At 39.0% G+C, this 23,730-nt stretch overlaps 1 protein-coding gene across 1 annotated transcript; it reads right to left on the minus strand.

The window, feature by feature from the left end:
- Positions 1 to 1,077: 1,077 nt before the first annotated feature.
- Positions 1,078 to 23,730, minus strand: slc26a6 (solute carrier family 26 member 6). The gene is made up of 20 exons (XM_020646550.3): positions 22,995 to 23,730; positions 22,588 to 22,727; positions 20,956 to 21,095; positions 20,659 to 20,769; positions 20,077 to 20,252; positions 17,254 to 17,418; positions 15,756 to 15,908; positions 15,529 to 15,611; positions 15,290 to 15,437; positions 15,082 to 15,195; positions 14,414 to 14,491; positions 13,905 to 14,000; positions 12,531 to 12,637; positions 12,027 to 12,096; positions 11,145 to 11,237; positions 7,121 to 7,243; positions 6,714 to 6,860; positions 5,011 to 5,065; positions 3,821 to 3,960; positions 1,078 to 1,450 (listed from the first exon to the last, which is right to left on the minus strand). The coding sequence occupies exons 2-20, from the start codon at positions 22,713 to 22,715 to the stop codon at positions 1,427 to 1,429; spliced, it is 2,151 nt and encodes a 716-aa protein (XP_020502206.1). The 5' UTR covers positions 22,716 to 22,727; positions 22,995 to 23,730; the 3' UTR covers positions 1,078 to 1,426.

A 23,730-nucleotide genomic window follows, 5' to 3' on the forward strand; every position in this document is an offset into this window, starting at 1 on the left:
TACTGCTGAACATTAGCAGTAATATACTGTATATTACACTGGGATCAAATACTTGCTGTGAACTCCACAGAGCTTGTAGAAGCATACAATTCTTCCTCCAACACAGGCAAAGCTATTTGTAGTGACTCCAATGAGATTACAGTGCTACATTTCTGGAGTAATTTGTCAGGGAGAAATTATTATTTTTTTTTAAATCTGTAAGTGAATCCAGCCTTGGTGTTAAAAAGAAAACTCCACAAAACTCAATATTGTGTTTGCGTTTACTGGAAAGTTTAGTCGTTTCGATTATGATTCAGAGTTCCTGTTCCAATAAACTATGAGTCATTTACCTGGTTGTAGTTAACTGAGGACTGTTGTGGTTGCAAATATACGTAAGTGGAGCACTGAAATCAGTCACCTCCCACTACTTCAACAGCTTACAGACATAAGCTCACAAAAAATGCATTTTATATTTCTTACAATGAGACAAACAGACCCCATAGAGATGACAATCCAACATCATGCATGTGTTTCAAATATGAAGAAAAGTTCTCTGAAACATGGTTGGTTGGAGAGTAGTGGTTAGTCAGTGTGCCCCATGTACAGAGGCTGTAATCTTCGGAGCAGATGAACCCAGGTTCAAATCCGACCTGTGGCTCCTTTCCCGCATGTCATTCCCCTCTCTCTCTCGTTCTCTCTCTCTGTCTCTCTTCCTCTCTCTCTTTCCACTGTCCTGTTTATCTCGTAAAAAAACCTTAAATAAATCATTTGAAAAACATGGCCGGTTGTATCTGTAAATATGAAGTCCTTTCTGTCTAAACTCGTGAACACAATGATACATGATGCATTGTGTGCTGCTGTGGGAACCGCTGTGGTGGTTACGGCTTTGATTGCCATCTAATACATCATGTAACAAAATATTGTCTGTTTAAGTATGTGCACTTAAGTTTTTATAATGAACACGTCTTGCTTCTGCAAAATAAATGTTGGAAACAACTCCTCGTACAGTGTAAATAAATGCACTGAAAAGTCAGATAAACAAAGTATTTCCTGAGGTATTTGGAGATTTCCTGAACAAAATGAACCAAGAAAAGCGTCTGACTAAATAAAAGCATTTATTTTTCATTGAAGTACATCAACATCAGCAGATGTTTAGATTCTTAGAAATACAGGTATTCATTTTCAGATTATTGTATGTTAAAAAGCAGCATAATAACTTAATTAAAAAAAAGAATAGCTCACACAGTTAGCCAGAGTCGTATAATTTAAGATGGCATATTACAGTAAGACTGTAGCTGGTCTTCACATTTTGTTCATTTTTTTTTTTGTTCAAGTATTTTGTTACTGTGTGTAACTGAAAGAAGTTCCAGTGATCAGAAACTCACAGGGTAAATCCCCATGCAGACCATGTACGCTTCATGATGTCCTCCACCGTTCCTCTCAGGACTCAGAAATGTGTCCCTGTGATCTCCTGAGAAATAGAAAAAAAAAAAGGACAGGAGAGATCAAACAGAGAGGAAGAACCAAGGGGGTGAAGCAGACACACACGCACAAGGAGGACAGGACAGAGAATGAAAGAGACTTTTTTTCAAAATACATACATGACTTTCATTTCCTCTAGAAGGGTGTGAACGTTTCAGTAGAAGAGGAACAGAATAGAACGGGGCTGTCAACATTTTGTTTGATATATTGTCTCAGCGTGCAGCAATCTCAGAAATAATGGTACTGAGTCAAACTGTTTTATATCTGCATCGCTTTGCACTTTGTCATTTCCTGCATTCACCAAATGTTACATTGCCCCTCTGATGAGCCTGAAGGGTGAATTTAAGACTTTTCTGATATGCTTAAATGCTTCTGTAAGACTGTATCTGTGTGTGTGCTGCATATATCAATTCATATGCATGCATCTACTCATTCATTTGCACATGCCTGCATCCATGTTACCTTGTGTGTTCGTGTGTATGTGTGTATGTGTGCATGTGTGTGTTTGTGTGTGTGCGTGTTCCTTTCGACTGACCACATGCTGCTCTGAGACATCAACTCCCTAACATCCTCTGTATTTTGTGTGTCATGTGTGTTTTTGTGTTTGTTCCTCCCATGAAGTCATTGCTTCTTTAAACTGTGTCTCATGGACCGTTGCCATGTCTTTGTTCTTTGTTAGATTTCTCCATGGGAGCAGAAACATAAAGTCACGCACACAGCTAAATGCTTGAACAGAACAGGCGGAAAAACAAAAGCACAAACTGGCTAAATAATATGCAGACCTGCATGGAAGTGCAGGTGTATAAGTGAGATAAACAGTCACACACACACACACACACACACACACACACACACACACACACACACACACACGATGAGCAGAAGGTTTGATGTAAAAAAATGAATGTGAATGAAGTAAAAAGGGGAATTTGCATCAACATAGTGAAAAAACACATTAAAATGAAACATTATTTGAAAAATGAATGTGCAGTCTATCTGCAGCCAATTTAACATAACATAAACAGTGTAGGATCAATTAACTAATCAATATGCAACAAAAATGATTTTTCATTATAATTAATTTTGGCTAAAGATGCTGAGGGAACTCAGTCATTTTCTTAAATTAAGTGAGCAAAGAGATGGGAAATTAGAAATGAGATTTTTGTAATTAATTTTCAACTTCATTATAGTATCTCAAATCCCCCATGTGCACAACAAGGCACTCAAACAGTAACAAATCTTCAGGTGCACGACCAAGAAAAGACTTACACAAGAACAGAAAAGTCAGCATGTTCTTTAAAGTGTTATAATCTGGCTAGAGCAGCAGCGTACAGATCAACAACGGAGGTGTTTCGGCACAAAGCCTTCATCAGTGTTGCCAGTTTTAATAACTAATATAATCATATCATAATTATAGCTGGGTGTGTGTGTTTGGTTTACATCCCAGTATTTTACAACGCATGTGTAGCCAAGCAGCTGTTATAACTCTGGTTGCATGGAAATTGTAAATGATTGACGTGGAAGCCAGACCGAAACAACAAGGAGTATTTACAATGGAAATACTAATTAAATAAGTCCACACATAACAACTCCGATCAATATTTGTTTAGCTAGTCCATCTTTTCTATTTGAATAAGTACTTAAAATCCAATGGACGATGTCGGTCATTGAGCATACAGCAGATGGAAACAGGAAGTAAACATGGAGGAGCATTAAGCAGCTAAAGAATCAGATATTAATTCAGGAATTGGGAAAAGGAGCCAAAAGGGGAGTGGATATTTGGATTTCTATCAATTATAACCCTGAAATTATTATAATGATATGCATGCTCTTTGTCCTGATATTCAAAATGCTAAGTGCTTGCTAACACATTAGCCCCACCGTATTTATAAAAAAAACTGCATGTCACTGTGAGTGTTATGGGTGAAGAGCTGCACAAAAGTATCACTTGTATTGATAAATACAGGTTTAAGGACAGAAATCAATGAGTTTCAATGAACATTGCAAAAACAAAAATCAAACGACTTAGTCCATGTGAACCATTACTGGCAGGAATGTAAAATACACACCACATATTGGACAGTAATGAACAGTATGTTCATAAGAGATCTTATTCTCTACCTCTACCATGAATATCATGGTAATTAGTTACAGTAACACTAAAATGAATTTAAATAGATAAACGCTTACGGCTTCAATCCTCAACAAACCAGGCCCAAATCATGTAACATCAAATTATCACTAAAAGTTAACCTGCAATCTCTTTTTCATGCTTGAGTATTCTACTTTGGGATGCATGACAGAAGGATTTGCTTGATAGATGAATGAACGCTTGGACCTTTCCTCGGATCTCACTCACCTCGTACAATGCTTCTCCTCGGCTCTGTGTAATGAAGGACTGACAGTGCAGAACAGCATCATGGACGGTGGAGAAGAGACAAGACTTTGTCACTTTGTCATTAAAGAAACCCCCGGCCTGCAGGTTGTCCACCACACCGGCTAGAGAGAGCGAGAGACAGACATGGAATAATAAATACACAGACAGAGCCATAAAAGAAAGACAGCGATTCTGTCAGGATAAGAAATGGAAGGAATAACAGGGACATTGACATTGAAAAAGTGGGACAATTAAAGCTGGAGACAGAAAATTAGACCCAAAAAAAGGCAGACTGAGTGGGAATGGAGATTTAGCCCTGGCACTGATTGAACCTTGCTATTATTCCTGGCCGTATAAATATTCATCGCAGTGTGTTTTTTATGCCCAGTCACTCACATTCAACTATTTTTCATAAAACATGCTATCAGCACTGGCAGGCTAATAACAGCTACTACTCTGAAATAACTATGGCTTCCAGCATTGGGATTGTTTCTCCTGGAGACCGATATTTTCCCATATCAGACAAGTCAGACCAAATTTGTAGGCTCAAATGATAAAGTAAAAACAGAAAAAGATCATTAAACAAAACAAAACCAGCCCACCATACTGAAGTATTTTTCTTGTCCTTTTTTGCTCAGGACTCATATCTTCTTAACAGCTGATATTTCACATCAAACCAGACATGAAAATCCTTTGAGGCATACCAGCTATGGAGTGAATGACTACACGTTACAATAACATCAGAAAGCAGCTAAAACAACATCCAGTGTTGTTGAAAGAATTTAAATTGTGTGTGACTGCATGAGTTTGAGCATGAATGTTAAACATACATTTTTTTTGATAGAACAAAAAAAATCCAAGGATGATCGATGGCTGTCATGGGAACACTAACGACTAAAATAAAAAAGGTTCTTCCAAAGAGTAAAGACGCTTTTAAGAAGGTAAATGGAGTCTAAGGATTAAACAACCCAAACTATAAAGAAGATACATGTTCATTTTTACACTGGTAGCTCTGTGTTCATACAAACAGCTGTAAACTGTAACATAGCTGTCATGGTCTCCAGGGGTTTTCAACTTTCCTGATTTATGTTATCAAACAAGGTGAAGCTAGAATCCTCACAGCTGGTTAAATTACTTGACTATAATGTTCTCAGAATGAAAAAGGAACTTACTTTGGCAGCACGCGAGAACCACCTCAACACCAATCTGCCCGTAGTCTTTGTGGATCTGAAACAGACACAGAAGCACAGAGCAAAGGTCAGACTGGGGATCATTTCATTCATCCCACAATTCAATTTACACTAATTGAATGCCCGAGGAGCTAAATGATGAAGGAAGGGAGGGAGGGATGAGAGGAGGAGAATTCTTTTTTTTAAATTTTATTTTTGAAGTAATGTTCTATTTTCATCGTGTTTTTTTTAAGCTTTAGATAATATCGTCTTATTGGGTTAAATTCCATTATCAGCTGTCATCAACTGTCCATCTGTTTGATACGAGCAATCATTAAAAAAAGATGTTTGGATATACTCATGAGTATAGCTAAGAAAAGTCTTTGTTATGATCAGGAATTTTGTTTTAGACACTAAAGGTTATTGGAAGAAAGGTTGCAAATGTGATACATATATAAATGCAAATCCACAAAAGATTGCACGTTAAATTCCAGTTGTACGTTTAAGTGCCAGCTGTTGGACAAACAGCCAACTAGTGACTTACTTACAGCTGATTACTTTTTGCGACCGTTGATTCTAAAAATAAAATGTAAGACTTGGTCCTCATGTACATTTTACAAGCACTCGTCTCCACTAAAATTGTGGGAGAAATACGTTTTTTCTTGCCACCGTAACTTTGCTAAATGTTGCTTAGTGCTCATGATGGATTCTGCAATTCTACATTTCATTTAGCCAAAGGGACGTACATCAGAAAGTAATAAGTACAATGATCTAGAAAAGAGGAAATAATGTCAGTAAGTTGTGTCTAAAGTTAAATTAACGTTGGGTCTTTGCAGATAATATAAAAATGAGTAAGGTCTTTTACCTGCTCTTTGTAAAGTAATTAAGATAACATTTATTATGAATTGGCACTATACAAGTATAGATTGATTTATTTAATACATATTGATGAATAAAGTTTGTAACAGATAAAAACGATGCTAGAAAACCAAGCACTTTAGACAGGGAGAGAGAGCGAAACAGACCGCGTTTCTCAGCTACAGTCAGAGCTTCTAAGTTATTTAAACTGTCATGGGAGTGTACTGGAAAAAAGGCGAAAAGTGTATCAGCTCAAAATGAGATGAAGTAATTTATATTGCTAGGAAACCGTTGTCATTACAAACATAAAATGCACGTCATAATTGTGAAATCTCTAATTTTATATTTCCTGTTCAGCTGCTGTCATGTTTGTCACTCTGCAACTCTTAAAACTTTTTATTTAATTCAGGTGTTGAAGTCGTCAACACAATTCTCTTGTGAGTTTTGTTTTCTAATGATCATGTGAAACAAAGGATTCAATTGGCAACAACATGAGCTTCATGCAGGAAGCAGCATTGTGTTTTCTGTTAACAGTTAATAATTTTGTCTTTTCCTTTGACGTAATAGAAGTTGCATAAATATTCACCAGAATGGATATAATTAAGTGTTGGATGATCTGAATTTCCTGGGGGAAGACCTCCAGACCCCCCTTTATTACTTGTGCCTCTCTATCTTTAAATGAACCCTGTAGGGTTTCTGGGAGGGGGGGGGGGGTGGACCCTCTATAGCAGGTTACTTTTCTCACTGGCTGACTACTCCATATATCTGTGTGACAATACTTTAAAGAAGTACTTCCTCTTTGTCTGTATGTGTGTGTACATGAGGAAATGTGATCTCTGTAACCGTACACTGCGTATTGTCTTGACCCCCACAGTATCCAGGAAGTTAACAGGGCTGAGGTCAAGGACGATGGCTCTCGGGAGAGAGGGGTCGGGCTCAGGATGCATCTCAATAATAGCAATGTCCTTCTCCACCTCCCTCTCTGGCTCCCCCTGCTGCACAGGAGGAGACATGATGCATACATGAGAGGTTAATGATCCGAAGTAAACATGCTGTGCTTAAAAATGAACAGATGAAACACATTTGAAGAAATTACAAAATGTATTAAAAACACTGTCATTGCTTTTTTTATTAGAAATTGTTCCCATTTTTATTTTTCAGGGATTCAATCAGGCTAAGCAGAAACAGAGTTGTGCACTACAACAACATTAAAGGAGAAGAGAAGAGTCATAGTTTTATCTTCGGTAAACCTCACCATGCCCACTTTGTTCTTCTTGGCTTCTTTCTTTGCTTTTTTGTCATTTTTCTTTTCATGCCTCTTCCTTTTAGCCTCGAGTTTCTTCTTCGCTGAAAGGATCTTAGTGATGTCAATGCCAGACTGAAAAACAGCAAAAGACATTTAAATGAAGTTAATGATCATTTTCAAAGCCACTCATACAGTCCTTCCATCTGGGGTTTTATACACCACTTTTACTTTTTTCAGTCGTTTGCATCCCTTATCTATCTTAAATTAAATGTAAACAAAATATTACAGTTTAAAAAATCTACTTGGTAATAAGAAAGGGATCCACATATATTAATGCTTACATGAAAAATACTTTCAGATGAAAACATGTTAAACGTTGATTTAGTCACTACTGTACTGTAGTAACGGGTGATTGACAGCAGACTGATGTTTACCTAACATAATACTGTTCTATTAAAGTTGATACCTATTCATTACATATCTTTGTGCTCTTTTAAGGAATACTGACAAGTTAAGCTCATTACCAGCCATAGGAACTCAAACATAGATTTCCTGTTCAGCCTGTACCAAGTCAACTGTATTTCCTCAGAACTGAAATAACAAAGAACCATCGGAGCAGGTTTGGCAGGTAATGATGTCCTAAAACAACAACCACAGGACTCTAGAGAGGAGAGCCATGTTAAGTAAAGGCTTACTCACACAGGAATGCCAAGAGAGCTCGACTGTTCTTGTGTGAAATGAGGTACTAGACAAAATTAATTGATAGGCCAAAGGATAACTTTTTGTTATTCATGATGATCATTTGCATTTCTGGCAACTTGTTATCTGAATTCATGTCACAGAATAATTGTTTTTGTATTGTTGATTTCATCATGGAAACATGGTTTGGCTTAATCTGTAATCTTTTATTAAGTACAGACAGAATAATAACACAACCCGTTCTGACAGTAACATGACATTAGAATAACAAAAGGAACAAAACAACAACAACAGACACTGTAAGTCACTCAAACAAGATAAGACGACTTTTAACAATTTCTTCTTGGAACAGTGAGGCAGGCTTTAGAATAAACTAAAATCGGTGCATTCAAAAAAAGGTTGCTTTTCACCACTCTGATTGGCCTAATCATTCTTGTAGCATTACATCTGTAAAGTAGAACTGTGAATTAAAAACAACATTTGACCTGGACAGTAAAGGGGGTATACATGACAGACACACTGAAGTTATTAACACTTCTGCTAAGGTCAGGTATTTGACCTACAGCTGCTCTAAATCACTGTAGCTGACTCTAAACTCTTTTTAAAAAGGTGAGAAATTGAAAATATGAAGAAAAAGATCATTTATGTATCCCATTTTATTCAAATCGACTTCACATGAAGCCATAAACAGATTCCAGTAAACACTATTTGTAAAGAGGGAGGACTAAAAGCACGCAGGAAATGTAAATGCCAAGGAAAATCCCATATGTCATTAGTCACAGACAGCCAATCACATGTTCATTGTTTTTAAGCCTTTTTTCACTAAATGAAATGTCTGTCTGGCAATTGTTAAGTGGATCAGAATTTGATTACAGCCACTCAAACCCTCCTGCATCACAAATTAAAGTGAGGAGAATTGGGGGGGGTTCCTCTGAAACCTTTTGTTGCTGCATTTTGAATGAGGCAGCTCTAGCTTTTTCATCCCATGAATAACTGCAAATCATGGGTTTAGTCCCTGTCAAACACAACAAGCAATATGTGATCAACTTTCACTATCTAAGAGAAAGAATTACCCAAGTTGGAGTTAATTGTCTTAATGCCAGAGTAACAAGTGGAAACACTTATTATGCACATCAGAAAAGAATGGAATTCATCCAGTTGCAATTTCTCACCTTAAAGTCGACAGCAGCTCTATACAGCCTTATTTTTCTATCAAAGATGAGACAGATAAAAAACGACCCCCTGGCTTTGACATGTTGACATTTTAATGAATGAGACGTTCAATTATCTCTCTTCCTCATTCAGTCGCTGCTTCTCAGCCTCCCTCCAACTTTTGTAATCCTCTACACCTTCTCTCAATCTGTCTTCCCATTTCCCCCCAAAAGGATGTGACAAAAGAGAGGAAGGAAGAAATGGTGTGTGTGTGTGTGTGTGGGGGGGGGGGGGGGGGGGCTTTGAACAAAAGTTAAACAGAAAGAAAGGAGAGGAGAGAAAAATGGTTGGCTGACAACTTGAACAATGTCTGTCACAGTCTTGACGTGTATATAATATAAGATATTTCGTCAGTCGTCACCTCTTTAAAGAGCTGTTTGAGGTTTAGGAGTAGCATATGTTTTCAATTACTGGATTTGCTGTGGATGTAGCTGTGGTCATCTTTGGAAAGCAAGGAGGTTTTAAGTTGTGGTCTGGGATTTCCTGTCTGAGATGAGTTGAAGGGGCTACAATTAGAAAAATTAAATTACTTTGACAAAACTTGACGTAGATGGTGGTGGCACCCTCAATGCGTTTAGCAACACGTGCCTGATTCTGTGGTGAAGACGCGGTCTTAAAAAACAAGGTCTAGAAACATAGCGATCTCTTCTCTTGTTTATTTAGGATTGGGTGGGAAGAAAATTAGAAGAGACCAAGGAGGTTGGGAAATCTTCTTGTTCAGGCAATATATATCACATAAGCGAAAAGGAGAAACATAGCTTACAGGGTCCAGTTGACCGATGGGATCCTGCGAGGAGGATGTTTATTTGGAGGCTATGGGGGAGGCGGAGGGTCTGCTGGAAGCTCTTAAGGACTTTTTGTTTACTGTAATACAAGTTCTTCCTGTAAAAGGCCCTTGATTAAAATGTTGACATTGCGATTAAAAATGTGAAGGGGATGAGGGTTCTTAAGGATGTTCAGTTCAACTAATATTGCTGATGAATGAGGTCCGGTTGTGGTCTTACTCCTAAACAAAAACCTCATGGGTGGACCTCTCTGATTGGCTAAAGATCTTGGCTGGTTGTATTTGTGAGATGGGAAATGCATTTGTTTGTCTGAGGGACTTTGACAACATGCTTTCCCTCAAAGAACAATGGTAGAGACAGGAGTCAGCAAATACAAACATGTAACAGACTTAGGAGCAGAATTTTCCTGATATTTTAACAATGTTGAAAAAAGCTTGATCTTTTCATCAGGGGAACATGACCAAAATCTCAAAAGATTCTTTTTGAATTCAGAAGGTCTCCAAAATGTTGATACATACTTTTAATACAAGCTGCATAGATAATGAAAACTATTTTTTTGAAGGTTGCAAAAGACAGTTCATTCTGAGTGTTACAGCCATTTGAAAAATCCGAAGAGTAGAGATCCCATTCTTCATCTGCTGGCACCACTACACCGACAACTTGTATCATTAAGAATACATATTAAAGACCTACAAAGCCTAATGTAATCTAGCACCAACATATATCACTGTCTGCTTTTCCTTTTATGTCCAAAGACAAACTCTCAGATCTTTTGCTGCCTTTTTTAAGTATCTGAAGTGTCCCACAAGAAATCTGGAATAATAACAATAAATCTTAAAATAGCCTTCCCTCAGAGCTTATTCCAGCACCTTCCCTCTGGATATATTGAAAAAAACACCAATGATCCATGTTTGCCTTATTATATTGGTTGACCTTGCTGGTGTTATGATAGTGTTTTTATTTCAAATGGCTTTTTGAGCTTTGTCATTATTAATTTCTTATTTTTTGGGGGCCATTTATGCCTTTTTTGGATAGAACAGCTGAAGAGAGACAGGAAATGTTGGGAAGAGAGAATTGGGGGATGACATGCAGCAAAGGGCCGGGGTCGGATTCAAACCCACAGCACCTGCGTTGAGGACTACAGCCTCTGTACATGGGGCACGCAACATAACAGCTAGGCTATCCTGCGCCCCGTTATTGTTCATTTCTATTTTAAATTCTGAAGCACATGTGCTGCATATTTGCAACAAAGGTGATATTTTACTGAATGTATACAGTATGTTATTTTATTATTTGTGTGTGTGTGTGTGTGTGTGTGTGTGTGTGTGTGTTCTTACCTTCCTTCCCAGGGCTTCTTGATACATCTCAGCATTAGCAAAGTAGAGGGTTGCAGAGGAGCGGAAGATCAAAATCCCTGGCACCTTCCTCACCTAAAATGAAATGGTCAGTTAATGAATGAAACATATAAAACAGGGAAACATATCACTGCATATCTTAGATTCTCAGTACATAAAGGCATCCCATTTCAAGAAAATATGTCATGATAACCTTGCACAATTACATAGTTAAACTAGGGTAGAGAAAAGTAACAGTGGTACAAATATTCCTTCCTTCAGGACTACATATTTTCTCCCTAGCAGTTTAAAAGAGATACATCCATTCTGTTTTGTACAGTACAGATCAGTGAATTAATCCTGCTCTGGATTTTCCTGTGTTGTGTTTTCACTGATGTGTGTGCTTTCATTGGTTCCGTATTAAAGCCTGTTAAAACACAACTCTGCCTTTCAAAAGAATATGGGCCAAACTTCTATGTCCAGCTCTTCTGTACTCTGAACATTTTTTTCACTGAAAATTGGCATTAATGACACTTGGACATATTTTAAACATTGCACAAGCTGAGTTTAAATTTCAAAATGACAAAATAGTTAGAAAAAACATGCAGAGATAAGGTCAGTTGTGACAGTGGAGTGCACTATGATGAAATGCTGAGGGATACATAGCTCACATTCACATCTCTATATTTGACTCCTGGTTATGATTAAAGGAACAAAAGTGACAGGTGTGCTTTTATAAACAGTTCCCCTAACAGAGCGTGCAGACGGTGTTTGGTCTGCTGACATCAGTCAGACAGCTCTGAGTATCGTTTATCTCCTGACCAGGGCTTATCATAGCTCCTGGTTTGTTATTATTATGTTATTAAGAATACAATCGTGTCATACCTGATTGTAGTCCTCCAGCGGCCTGTAAATGTCAGTGTCTGGGACCTGCCCTAATAGGGAGTATTTTGGTCTGGAAACACAACAAACAAATATCTGAATGAATAATTTGCATTACTAAGTGTTAAGGAGCAGTCTGTAAGAGAAAAGCCAAGTTAGCTTTTGGGTGCGGTTCAACTTTATACACTCTCCAACAAATCATGGGTGTGTTAGTTTGAAATGTGGGTGTTGTTGCATCAGTCATGGTGTGTGAGCCCAAAGGAACATATCCTTATTATTCTTTTTTTTTTTTTTTAAGATTTATTTTGGGCTTTTTCATGCCTTTAATGCAGAGAGAGGACAGTGGATAGAGTCGGAAACCAGGGAGAGAGAGCGGGGAATGACATGTGGAAAGGGGCCATGGGTGGAAGTGAACCCAGGCCTACCGCTCGAGACGAGAGTCTCAACACATGGGACGTGCGCCCTGCCACTGCGCCACCAGCGCGCCCCTATCCTTATTATTCTTACAGTTGTGTCCTGAAGATGACAGTGAGCATGGAGAAACCGATGGAAGCCGCCAGACCCAGGTCAGGGTTGAACAGAACGGTGAGGATGAAGGTGACCACCCAGATCACCTGGAGATAAAGAACAAATGAGAGACGGTGAGGAAGAGAGGGAAAGCAAAACAACATCTCCAGCAACTATTAATCTAGTATCGGTACTTATAAGAGCAGGCAACTGCAAGAGTTAGAAGATTGATATTATGTCATCCCTCAAGGTTTAAAGTGTTTTTTACACTACACTAAGCATCGCTGTGATTACCAGTTTAACAAAGTTGAGACGCTGTCAAATGTAAAGAAAACAGAATGTGATTATTTTAAAATTATTACCCCATATTTGATTGAAAATAGCGACCTTTTACACTCATTTGCATTACATCCTTTTTTAACAAAACTGTTCAAGCTTTTGGGAGCTGAAGAGAAAGACATTTTAATTGTAGGATGTTTAACCATTTTTGCCTCATGGAGGATTTCAGCAGTTCAGGGTCTCCTTTGTCTTATTTTACGCTTACTGTTTCAAACATTTCAAAGGGTGCCAAGGTGGCCAGTTTATCACCTTTACTCTGTTACTTTAGAGCCATGTAGAATGGGGGTTTGGCATTGACTTGCTCAAATAAACAAGGCCTTCCCTTAAAAAGAAGAATTCTATTTGGCATCATATGTCGCTCCAAAACCTATATTTCTTCATCTTGCAGTGATGAATGCAGCGATGAACTGCGCTCATGTCAGTTTTTATTCCAGGGCTGTCTGAGGGCTATCCAATATTCATTTGCAGCCTTGTCCTTTGTGTGTCCTTAGATTCTCTCAATCTTTTAACCAAATTGTATGCTAAATACAAAGAAATCCACAGCTTTTGTTCACAATTTAATGTGAAGAATATTATTCTTAGTGTTTCACAGAGTGGTGAACCCTTTCACATCTTTACTTCTCTCAGCCTCTCTGGGTTGCTGGTTTTATACCAAATCATGTTACTAACCTGTTGCCAATTAAATGAACTGAGATGTTCCATCAGGGGATTTTTAAGCATTTTACATCTTTTCTAGTCTTTTGTTGCCACTGTCCCAACTTTGTTTTTTTAAAACACGTTGTCAGCATCAGTTTCATAAATGGGCATTTCATATACCCAAAACATTTCAAAACCTCAATTTCAACATTAGGCATGTTGTCTATGTGCTATTTTCAATCAAACATGGGGTTTCAAATCATCCAATTCTGTTTGTAACTACATTTTACTCAACTCTTTAATGGGATTGTTAAAAGAAAAACAGCCTGAAGACATGAACATTAGTGCAGAACATCCTAAAATATAAAACAATTTTCTAGTCTAAAAAAAAACACTCACCATGTCTATCTTGTTGCTCTTCCACAGCGCAGGGATGTCCAAGAATTGTTTCATCATGCCATGGAGGTTGACATAGATGATGGCAGCCAGCATTGCCTGCGGGTGAGTAGAGTATAACAATTTTATATGGAGAGCTTCCATTTGAAGAATAAAGTCTGAAAGTTTGCCATGTATTCCTTTAAAATGTATTTCTTGAAGCTTCATGTGCTTTCATCTTTAAATCAAACATTTTATTTGCAGAGTTGAAATTAACACTTATTTCAGGTGAATAATGTTACATATATCAATATAGTTATAGATGTTAGTCTAGATGTTTTAAAGAAGCATCGCTCTGAAGAAGGAGAAGTACATATTTAAAAAGCACATTATTTTATTTTCATATTTCCCTTCCTCTGAGTGCATAGTGCGCTTTCCTTTTGCAAATACATTCACTCCCAGACTCCAACACATACAGTACATGCACTTATTTTGTGCACAAATGTGAATACAGGCAAATGCCCTCACAGTACCTTGGGCAGTTCTTCAAAGAATCTTCCAATCCAGAGTGTGATGAAAAGGATAACTATTGCTGATAGAGCTCCAGCAACCTGCAGTGAAGAGAGAGAGTGAATGAAGAGGCATGATGAATGGAAATCAGGGGAGAGAGATTAGAGGAAGAGAGTTAAAGAGAAAATGACAAAAGAGATGGATGATGATGTGCCTCTTAGGGTGAATTGGTTCATGATTATAAGAAGAGTTAAAGCCTCCTCTCCTCTCCTCAACAGGCCTCAGCTGATTTATGATGTTGTCAGGAATAATTGGTTTAGCCTTTGAGCAAACATACGTTTGTGTAGGTGGACTTCAACGATGGGAGAAATTCCCTAAGTTTTATTGAATGATGCTTCTTATCAGACGAACATTCATTTGTTTGACCTACATTTCACTCTGTTTCACCCTTAAGATTGCCCAAATCTGAAGCTATGGGAAAAGAAAAGTGCTGGGATGAAAACACTGGTCTGAAAATGTATCTTCTTAAACATTCATGTCAAATTAAAATATACCAACTAGACCATACATGGTCACATAATCTAAATGATGTCTGGACTTTTCCTCAACCAGCCTTCACAGACTGATGATAGTAAAAACCTGCATTTTTTGAGTTTCTCACTTCAGCTGAATAACATCCACTCGTACCAACCTGAGTCTTCCCCCCTGTGTTCTCCTGAACCATGGTGCGAGACATGGAGCAACTGATGGCAAAACACTGGAAAAATCCTCCGACGGAGTTACTCAGACCCAGTGCGATTAGTTCCTAAAGCAGACTTTTTTTTAGTACAAATTCAAAAAAACACACAGAAGTGGCCAATAGCAATGTAATAAGACCAGTTCATCTTCTACTTCTATACCTGGTTGCTGTCCACTTTGTATCCATATTTGAGGGCAAAGATTCGTCCCAGTGAGATGGCAATGCCATAACCAACCACAGCCAGCGCAAAGGCGTCCCCAATCAACTGACCAAACAGAGAGGCTACTGGGACGACAGGAGGCTGGAGACTGGTTGACATGGACAGAGTACAACACATCCAAATATGTCCCTTTTACATCTGTTAACAACAATCCTATATGTGCTGTGTGTGCTTCTCACCCAGAGGGAATCAGCCCCACCACATCCACTCCATATTTATCATTCAGGTTCACCTGCCAGGAAATTATAGTCGCAACGACAATCTAGAGAAAAAGACCCGAAGAGATGATTTAGAGGGTATAGGTCTAAAAGCAGGTTCATGTGTTTGTTTTCATCTTTGTAAATAAAACCAAACATTTCATGTAGTATATTAGCCTATAGGTACATGTATGTATCTGTTTACTTACACCAAGCAGTTCCACAGGTATGGGGATAGGCAGTTTTTTACTCAAGAATGCATTGAGCTCCTTGGCGAGGATGAGGCCAATTATAGCGACGATACTGACCACAAGAGTACCAATGTTGGTCTCTGGGATGATATAACACACCTCCAACACAGTCTGAAAAGAAGGAAACTGCGCTTAAATGCTTGTAATAGAAGAAATTATAACAACACACCAAAGTACTTTAGAAAACCATGGCATCATCTGTTTTGGTGATTTTATGTTATGCAGATAAAACAATGAGTATAAGTGATTGATAACGGAAAAGGTGTTTGATTAATACCATAGACTGTACAAAGAAAGAACATAACAAGAGCTCCTGAGAAGTGAAGCCAAAGTATTTAGAGCTCCCCCTGCTGACCCACTGCAGGAAAGGTCATGAAACCCACCTATTCGTGCTAACAGATGGAACATAACGCAAACTTTAAAATATTTTTTTTTCTAAAACAAGGTGTCTGTTAGTTCTTATCATGCTGATCTATTTTCAAGTGTTCTGAGAAAGTTAAGTTTTAATTACTTATTTGATGCAAAAAAAGAGCGGCTGTAACATCATGATATATAGCAAGCTTTGTCGACCAATGACGCTCCAGCAGCATTCTTTCCCAGATTAGCTGATTGGAAGAGAGAGGGCAAGAGTGACAGAACAAACACATGAGTCATTATTTCCATAACTGTGAGTGTCTGCTTTAAACAGACACAAGAATCTGTTCTGATGTTGACCATACTGAGCTGAGGGATCTTTGGTGATTTATTGGTGAGTTTTATTTGGTTAGCAGTAGGGGCGTGTTTGTGTTTCTACCCATGTTTTTGCTCTAACTGATGTGCATTATGTCAGTACTGGTCTGGGGGTATTTTTGCTTCAATTTTGTAAAACAAAAGGAGATGGAGACACTCGTAGATATCGTCCTTGAGGACCAGCATGAAACCAAAACAAACTGCTGTTTGGTGCATACTGAATCCTGTGCTCCCTGCAACACACCTCCAACCCCGCTCCCCTCGCGTTTGCACAAAGGAATTATCAAATGGAACGCACTATAATTAAGCACCATTAAGCGCAAACAACGGACAGAATTGTCCTTGGCTCAAGCTGTAATTGACCTACATTGTGGTGTTAGCAGGCTAACGCTAGCACACTTTATTTAGCGCGTAGTTTCACATTGCAAGTAAATTGACATGGATTGATTGAGATCTAAAGACACTTACGTGACAAAAACAGTTTTTATACACAATGGGAGGAGTTGGCTATCCCATCCATGAAAACATGATGTTAACACGGCTCTGACAACACAGCCAGCAGGACTCATGCTTTTTAGTCATTGTAGACAGTCATCATTCAGAGAGACATTTACACAGGATATACTTGACTTCTGCTATATTTATGAGTGAAATGTTGCACATTTTTCCTTTAAATTTAAATACTGAGCATGCAGATAATATTGACCGTGATGGTCTTCTTTCTTACGTATAACAATGAGAAGGGTCCACTGTATCTCACGGGGCTGATACCAAAGGTATATTTGAGCTGGGACACGATGACGTGAATGGCAGCTCCCGTGGTGTAACCTCGAACCAGCGGCTCAGAGAGGTAGGTCACAACAAAGCCAAACTGGACCAGGCCAAGCAAAATCTACAAAGATTACACACAAAAAAAAAAGAGACACACATAAAGAGCAGGAAAGTAGTCACCTCTGGCTTCATGATCAGTAATAGAAATTAGATTTTACCCTCACTCAGTCCTGTGCATAACATTTAGTCTTAGAATTACAAACTTCTTAAGTCATGATTGACTGCTAGCTATAAGAAAAAACTCCATACCCAAAATACTCTTGCTTATTTATCATAGAAATAACAGAGGAACAATGTTTTTATTCAAAGCTGATGTTGTATGCTGGAGGAGCCAAGATTTCCCTAGCTGGATGACCAGACTAAAGATGGGTCCACATCGAATTAAAAACATATAAAAATGGAAAGAAGTCCCCTTCCTCCATTGATGGTAAAAGGCAGAGTGATAAAAAAAGTTATTGTAAGTGATCATTTGATAGCTTTTGTTATAATGTACTGGAAAGAGCCATGCACACCTTTAGTATTTGTGCAGTATTTTAATCTTAGTAAGTTAATTTTTTTAATCTTTATTTTTACATAACCTGTGTGTGTGTCCATCCAAACAATCTCAACTGGCGGCTGTGCACAGCTCCTGCAGCTACATGTCCAAAGTGTCCTTGGGCAAGTCACTTAACCTCAAGTGGCACCCGTTGCTTCATCAGTGGCATGTGAATGTGTATAAATGTGTATAAATGGGATCAGTTAGTTCTGATGGTCACTTTACACAGCAGTCTCTAAGATCAGTGTGTGAATGTATAGGTTTGACCTGCAGTGTAAAATCATTTTGAGTAGTCAAAAGACCAGAAAAGGGCTATAGAAGCTCTACTCCATTTACCATTTAACTTCAATAGAACATATTCTCAGTTTTGCATGAATATCAAATTCATATGCTTCAATATGCTTCAAAGCCACCTCCATTGTCCCAGTGCCGAAACACTCCAGCCCGACAGGCCTGAATGACTACCGCCCTGTAACACTCACACCCATCATAATGAAGTGCTTTGAGCGACTGGTTCTAGCACACCTGAAAAACTGCCTCCCACCCACACTGGACCCATACCAGTTTGCCTACCGCAGCAATAGGAGTACAGAGGATGCAGTTTCCACTGCGCTGCACTCTGTGCTCACACATCTGGACAATAACAACACATACGCACAAATGCTGTTTGTTGATTTTAGCTCAGCATTCAACTCTGTCATCCCCTCCAAGTTAAACACTAAACTCGGAGACCTGGGCTTCAACACCTCCCTCCGTCACTGGATAATGGACTTTCTGACCAACAGACCCCAGTATGTTAGGTCAGGACACACCTGCTCCACCACCATCACACTCAACACAGGCGTACCACAGGGCTGTGTGCTGAGCCCATTCCTCTACTCCCTCTTCACCCACGACTGCAGACATGTACATGGATCCAACACAATCATCAAGTTTGCGGACGATACGGCGGTGATTGGCCTCATCAGCAACAACGATGACACGGCCTACAGGGAGGAGGTACAGCATCTGGCCGCCTGGTGTGCTGACAACAACCTGCTCCTCAACACCAGCAAGACGAAGGAGCTCATCGTGGACTTCAGGAAAGAAAGAGGAAGCACGCACAACCCCATTCACATCAACGGGATGGCTGTTGAACGTGTCTCCAGCTTCAAGTTCCTGGGGACCCACATCACAGAGGACCTCTCCTGGTCCACTAACACCTCCAGTCTGGTTAAGAAGGCTCATCAACGCCTCTTTTTCCTGAGGACACTGAAGAGACACCACCTGTCTTCAGCTGTACTGATGAACTTCTACCGCTGTGTGATCGAGAGCATCCTGACCAGCAGTGTCTCAGTCTGGTATGGAAACTGTTCTGTCACAGACCGTGAGGCGCTACAGCGGGTGGTAAAAACCGCCCAGCGCATCACAAGGTGTCCACTTCCTGCCATTGAGGATGTCCAAAGAAAACGCTGTCTGCGGCGAGCTCACGGCATCCTTAAAGACTCCTCCCACCCTGCCCACAGACTGTTTACCCTCCTGCCCTCCGGCAGGCGCTTCAGAAGCCTCCGGACCAGAACCAGCAGACTGAGGAACAGCTTTTTCCCCAGAGCTGTCTCTCTACTGAACTCTACCCCCCGAACTCTGAACTCTGTCTCTCTCTCTCTCTCCCTCTCTCTCTCCGCCCCCTGCTGACCCCCCCCCTTCCCCTGCACATCACCTCACACCCATCATCCCCCCACCACTCCTCCTGGTCACACACACACATCTCTCATCCACCTGTATTATTGTATTATAGTATGTCCATATTCTTTATATTATCTGTAAACTAGTATAGCATGCTCACTGCACCTTAATCTGTATCTTATAATCCTAAAAATACACTTATATTTATAGCATTTATTTATATTTATAGCATCCCATTAATCCAGCCATCCATATATACCTAATAATTCACTTTTTTTAGTCTACATCTGTAAATTTTGTAATTACTGTACATAGCACAGACTCTTGCACTTTCTGCTTATTTGCACTTCTGGTGAGATGCCAAACCTCATTTCGTTACTCTATACTTGTATATGTGTAATGACAATAAAGTTGAATCTCATCTCATCTCATCTCAATATCATCGTCAAAAAAAAAAAAGATTGAATAAATCCCAAATATCTGACCAAACCAGAGTATCAACATGATCCACAGTTTTACCTGAAATAATCCAGATAATAAAGTGACGGCTGCAGCCACCCGGACTCTCTCTGCGTCCCTGGTGATGATATCCACTGTAGTGGAGTTCGTCACATTGTCCCATATCATAAAGTTGGAGTCTGGGGCCACTCGCTCTATCACCCCTCCTATCATCACACTCATTACTGCATATGTTCCTGGAGGAGGGAGACGTAAAAAAACGCTGGTTAAATAACAACATAAACTACTGCGAGACACAATATTTCGCTCACCCAACTTTGATCCAGAAAGGGAAGTTGAAACATCTTAACATGAACATATATATGATTGTTAACCATATGGTCTGGAACAGCAATAAAGATTTTGTACATGAAAAGTTTGAATTGGAATACAGAATGGGGAAAACATCCTCACGATGGCTGGTCCTCTCCTCCATTCAGAATTTGTTAAAGACAAATGTTTGCTGATGTCAATCAAATCTGAAGACCAAATAATTTAATTCTTTGTAAACTGAGTTGTGTATGAATGTTTCTTGTTAAATAAGCACTGAGGAAATGTCACAGTGTGCAGATACAGACAATGTAATGTTTGCAAAGTACAAACCGACGGAGATGTGCTTGGATGTGCCAAAGATGAAATAGATCAGCACTGGGTAGAAGGAGGAGTAAAGGCCGAAGATTGGAGGAACGGATGCTAGCAGAGCGTATGCCATACCTTCAGAGGGAGCAGAGAAATGATGATCACACAAAGGAGGATCAAATGTGTGAAGTAACAAAACAATAATGCACAACCTGAAGATTACCATTTCAAAAATAAATTGATTTTAACAACAACAGCTCTTCAATATCTTCTACCTGTCCCGCTCCACTTAAACTCTAAGACCTGAACCTTTATCCTCACCTTGAGGCAGCTGCATGATGCCCACACTGATCCCTGAGATCAGGTCCCCCAGCGCATTTTCTCTGAGGGAGTATCGAGGCAGCCATGATAACACAGGGACACTACCCAGCAGGCAGCTCTTCATCCTGGGACCAGAACACCTTAGTGTGTGTGTGTGAAGAGAAAAGGAAGAGGGGTTTCATTTCTTTTAAATTGGTATTCATGCTCAAATATGATGTGGTGTATATATCAATATGTGGTAGTGATACAGCGTTTGCCACTGACTCAACTTGTTTTCAGTAAAAAAGTTAATAAATGACCATTCATCCTCTCTGCCTGGTGACAGTATGTTTGTTTAAGTTTATGCCCTGCAAAACATTGAATGTAAAATATTTACTTTTTTTGTCACGTGATATCATTTGTGTAAATGTGGTGTGTGTTTATGTTGTAAACAGGTGACCAAGGAACAAGAATTTACTGTCAATAGGAACACTCAAATCCTTTTTCTGGTATTCACATAGTCAATGTCTAGAAATCTCAAGACAGCACATAGCATATACAGCATGTTGTATAAAACATTGACGTAGTCTCAGTGATGTCACCCATTGGTTACTGGAAGGGCACTTTGAAGCCCAACTATGGCAGTCACTATATAGAAAAGGTTTTCCCAACCCAACTTTCGGTTAGCCAGCCTCAAGTGGACACTCAAGGGACTGCACATTTTGTGAACTTGTGCATTTGCTTTATTACTGGTATTCACGCATGTCCCTGGTTTTCTCTGTTGGACGGTTCAGGGATGGGCGTGATGATGATGGGGGGAGGGGTCTAAGAAGGCAGGACATGAAGTGAAATGGATGCTAAGATGTTTATCTGAAGCGTGGGGCGAAGAGTCTAACCTTACAATGTCAATTCTTTCCTCTTTATTAGTGCTGCCTGTTTTTGGATGTATACACAATATTAATATGAAACTGTTTTTACTCTTGCACGAAGATCGCACCAGTGGCTCAGTGGTCTCATGAATTTGATGTCATCACCCCCTCTGACAATTGACTGCGTAATGTTGGTGTAAAAAATGTGGCTGTTGCTGTTAACATTCACACATGCAGTTCACCTAATCATTTCCAGAAATATCGGGTGTTTTGTGCATGTGTGAATACAGCAACTCATGAGATTGTTTCAAGAAACTTTTATTCTAGATAGACACAGAAAATGAACATCTCTTCATATACATCACCAATGAATTTATTATGAAACCTTCAGATACTTTTGTGATATGCTAATGTCTGTACAACTTTTATAAAGTGATGTTATAAAGGTAGATTTATCATATTATTTCTTCATCAATTAAAACGTACTGACTGAGAGGTGTTCTTTTGATAGACTGTTTAATGTAATCAAAATTCAGACTATAGTTTACTTGTATTTTTCATTAAATGTAGCACTTTATTTTAAACATTGAAAACTATTCTATATTCTAAAAACTGTTGATTTTTGAATCCGAGTACCCCCATTATGTGTACACAGGATTGGACACTATGCTGTATGATTGGTTCTCTGATACAGAGTCATATATTTACACAAAACAGAAACTATATCTGTCTATATGTGCAGAGAGATTTGTTAAGGTTGTCTAGTTGCTGTTGGAAACTTTACCTCACAGACTTCTTGACCTTCTCAGACAAAGATGATTTCGTTTCACATTTTTCTGCCATCTCCTCCACTGCTCCTTCATCCAGGACGCTCCTGTGCACGCTGTAGCCCGGTCGCCTCCTCTCTGCCATGGCTACGACTATCTGAAACATAAACAGAAAACAGCCTCTTTTCAAATGCTGGGTTTTTGATTGCAAATATTCCACCATGTGTTTTCAAATTGTATGAGGAAGAGCTTAAAAATATATCTTTCGAAGAATTAACCTTTCTTTACATTTTAAACAATGTTTGGGTACAACGACAGGTGAAAACAATGCAGTTCTGTATTCTTCGTGTACATTAAACATTCATTCATATTTACTCTGTGACTGTTTATCTCAGAAGCAACACTTTGTCACTTAAATAGTTACCTTTTTTGGTCCAGCTGTTCCTGAGAAAATGTTTCTTGTGATAAATTATTTTCAAAATCCAAGTGAACTACTATTCTGCTGCAATTTTTACCAAAAGTTCAGTTCTTGAAGCCCCGAGATGTACCAAGCTGTTTAGTTCCGCTTTACAAGGGGGATAATGTTTTCTCTTCTCCTTTGACGTCAATTAGTTTCTCCAGTTTGGAGGAAGTATATCCAACCACACTGTTTCTACTGAGGGGTTGTAAAATAAACCCGAAGCCTAAAATAAGTTCCTGAAATCAGAAGGTGGTACATCCATATTCATGATAAATGAATCCTTCCTGCTTTTCAGTGTTTGCAGGTCTTCAAGTTGAATCTTCTGTAGAGTTTTCCATCAGATCAAAGCAGCTCCAGGCGTTCCCAACAACAAGATGTGATTGCTTTTGACCTCGTTAAGAAAAGGATTGACTTTAAACAACACAAAATTCAAGTCAAAATAAAAGACATAAAATATCCAAGTACATGTATTCTTCCTCTCTCCTCGGTGTCCTTTCTGCGTGATGGTGAGACTGTCTGTGATATGTCTCCGCTGCTTCTCAAACCAGGATAAAGCAGATAAGAAATTAGACATTGTTGAGGAGGGACAGGGCAAAGTAATACATGCTTGTTTTATGATTGACAGAGCAAGTTAGTGCAAGATTTTGTTGTTATTTTAGAGTTGATGATTTTGCCTTTTCAGAAATGTGTATTAAAATTA

The sequence above is a fragment of the Labrus bergylta genome, chromosome 12, assembly GCF_963930695.1.
Source record: "Labrus bergylta chromosome 12, fLabBer1.1, whole genome shotgun sequence".
Taxonomy (NCBI): Eukaryota; Metazoa; Chordata; class Actinopteri; order Labriformes; family Labridae; genus Labrus; species Labrus bergylta.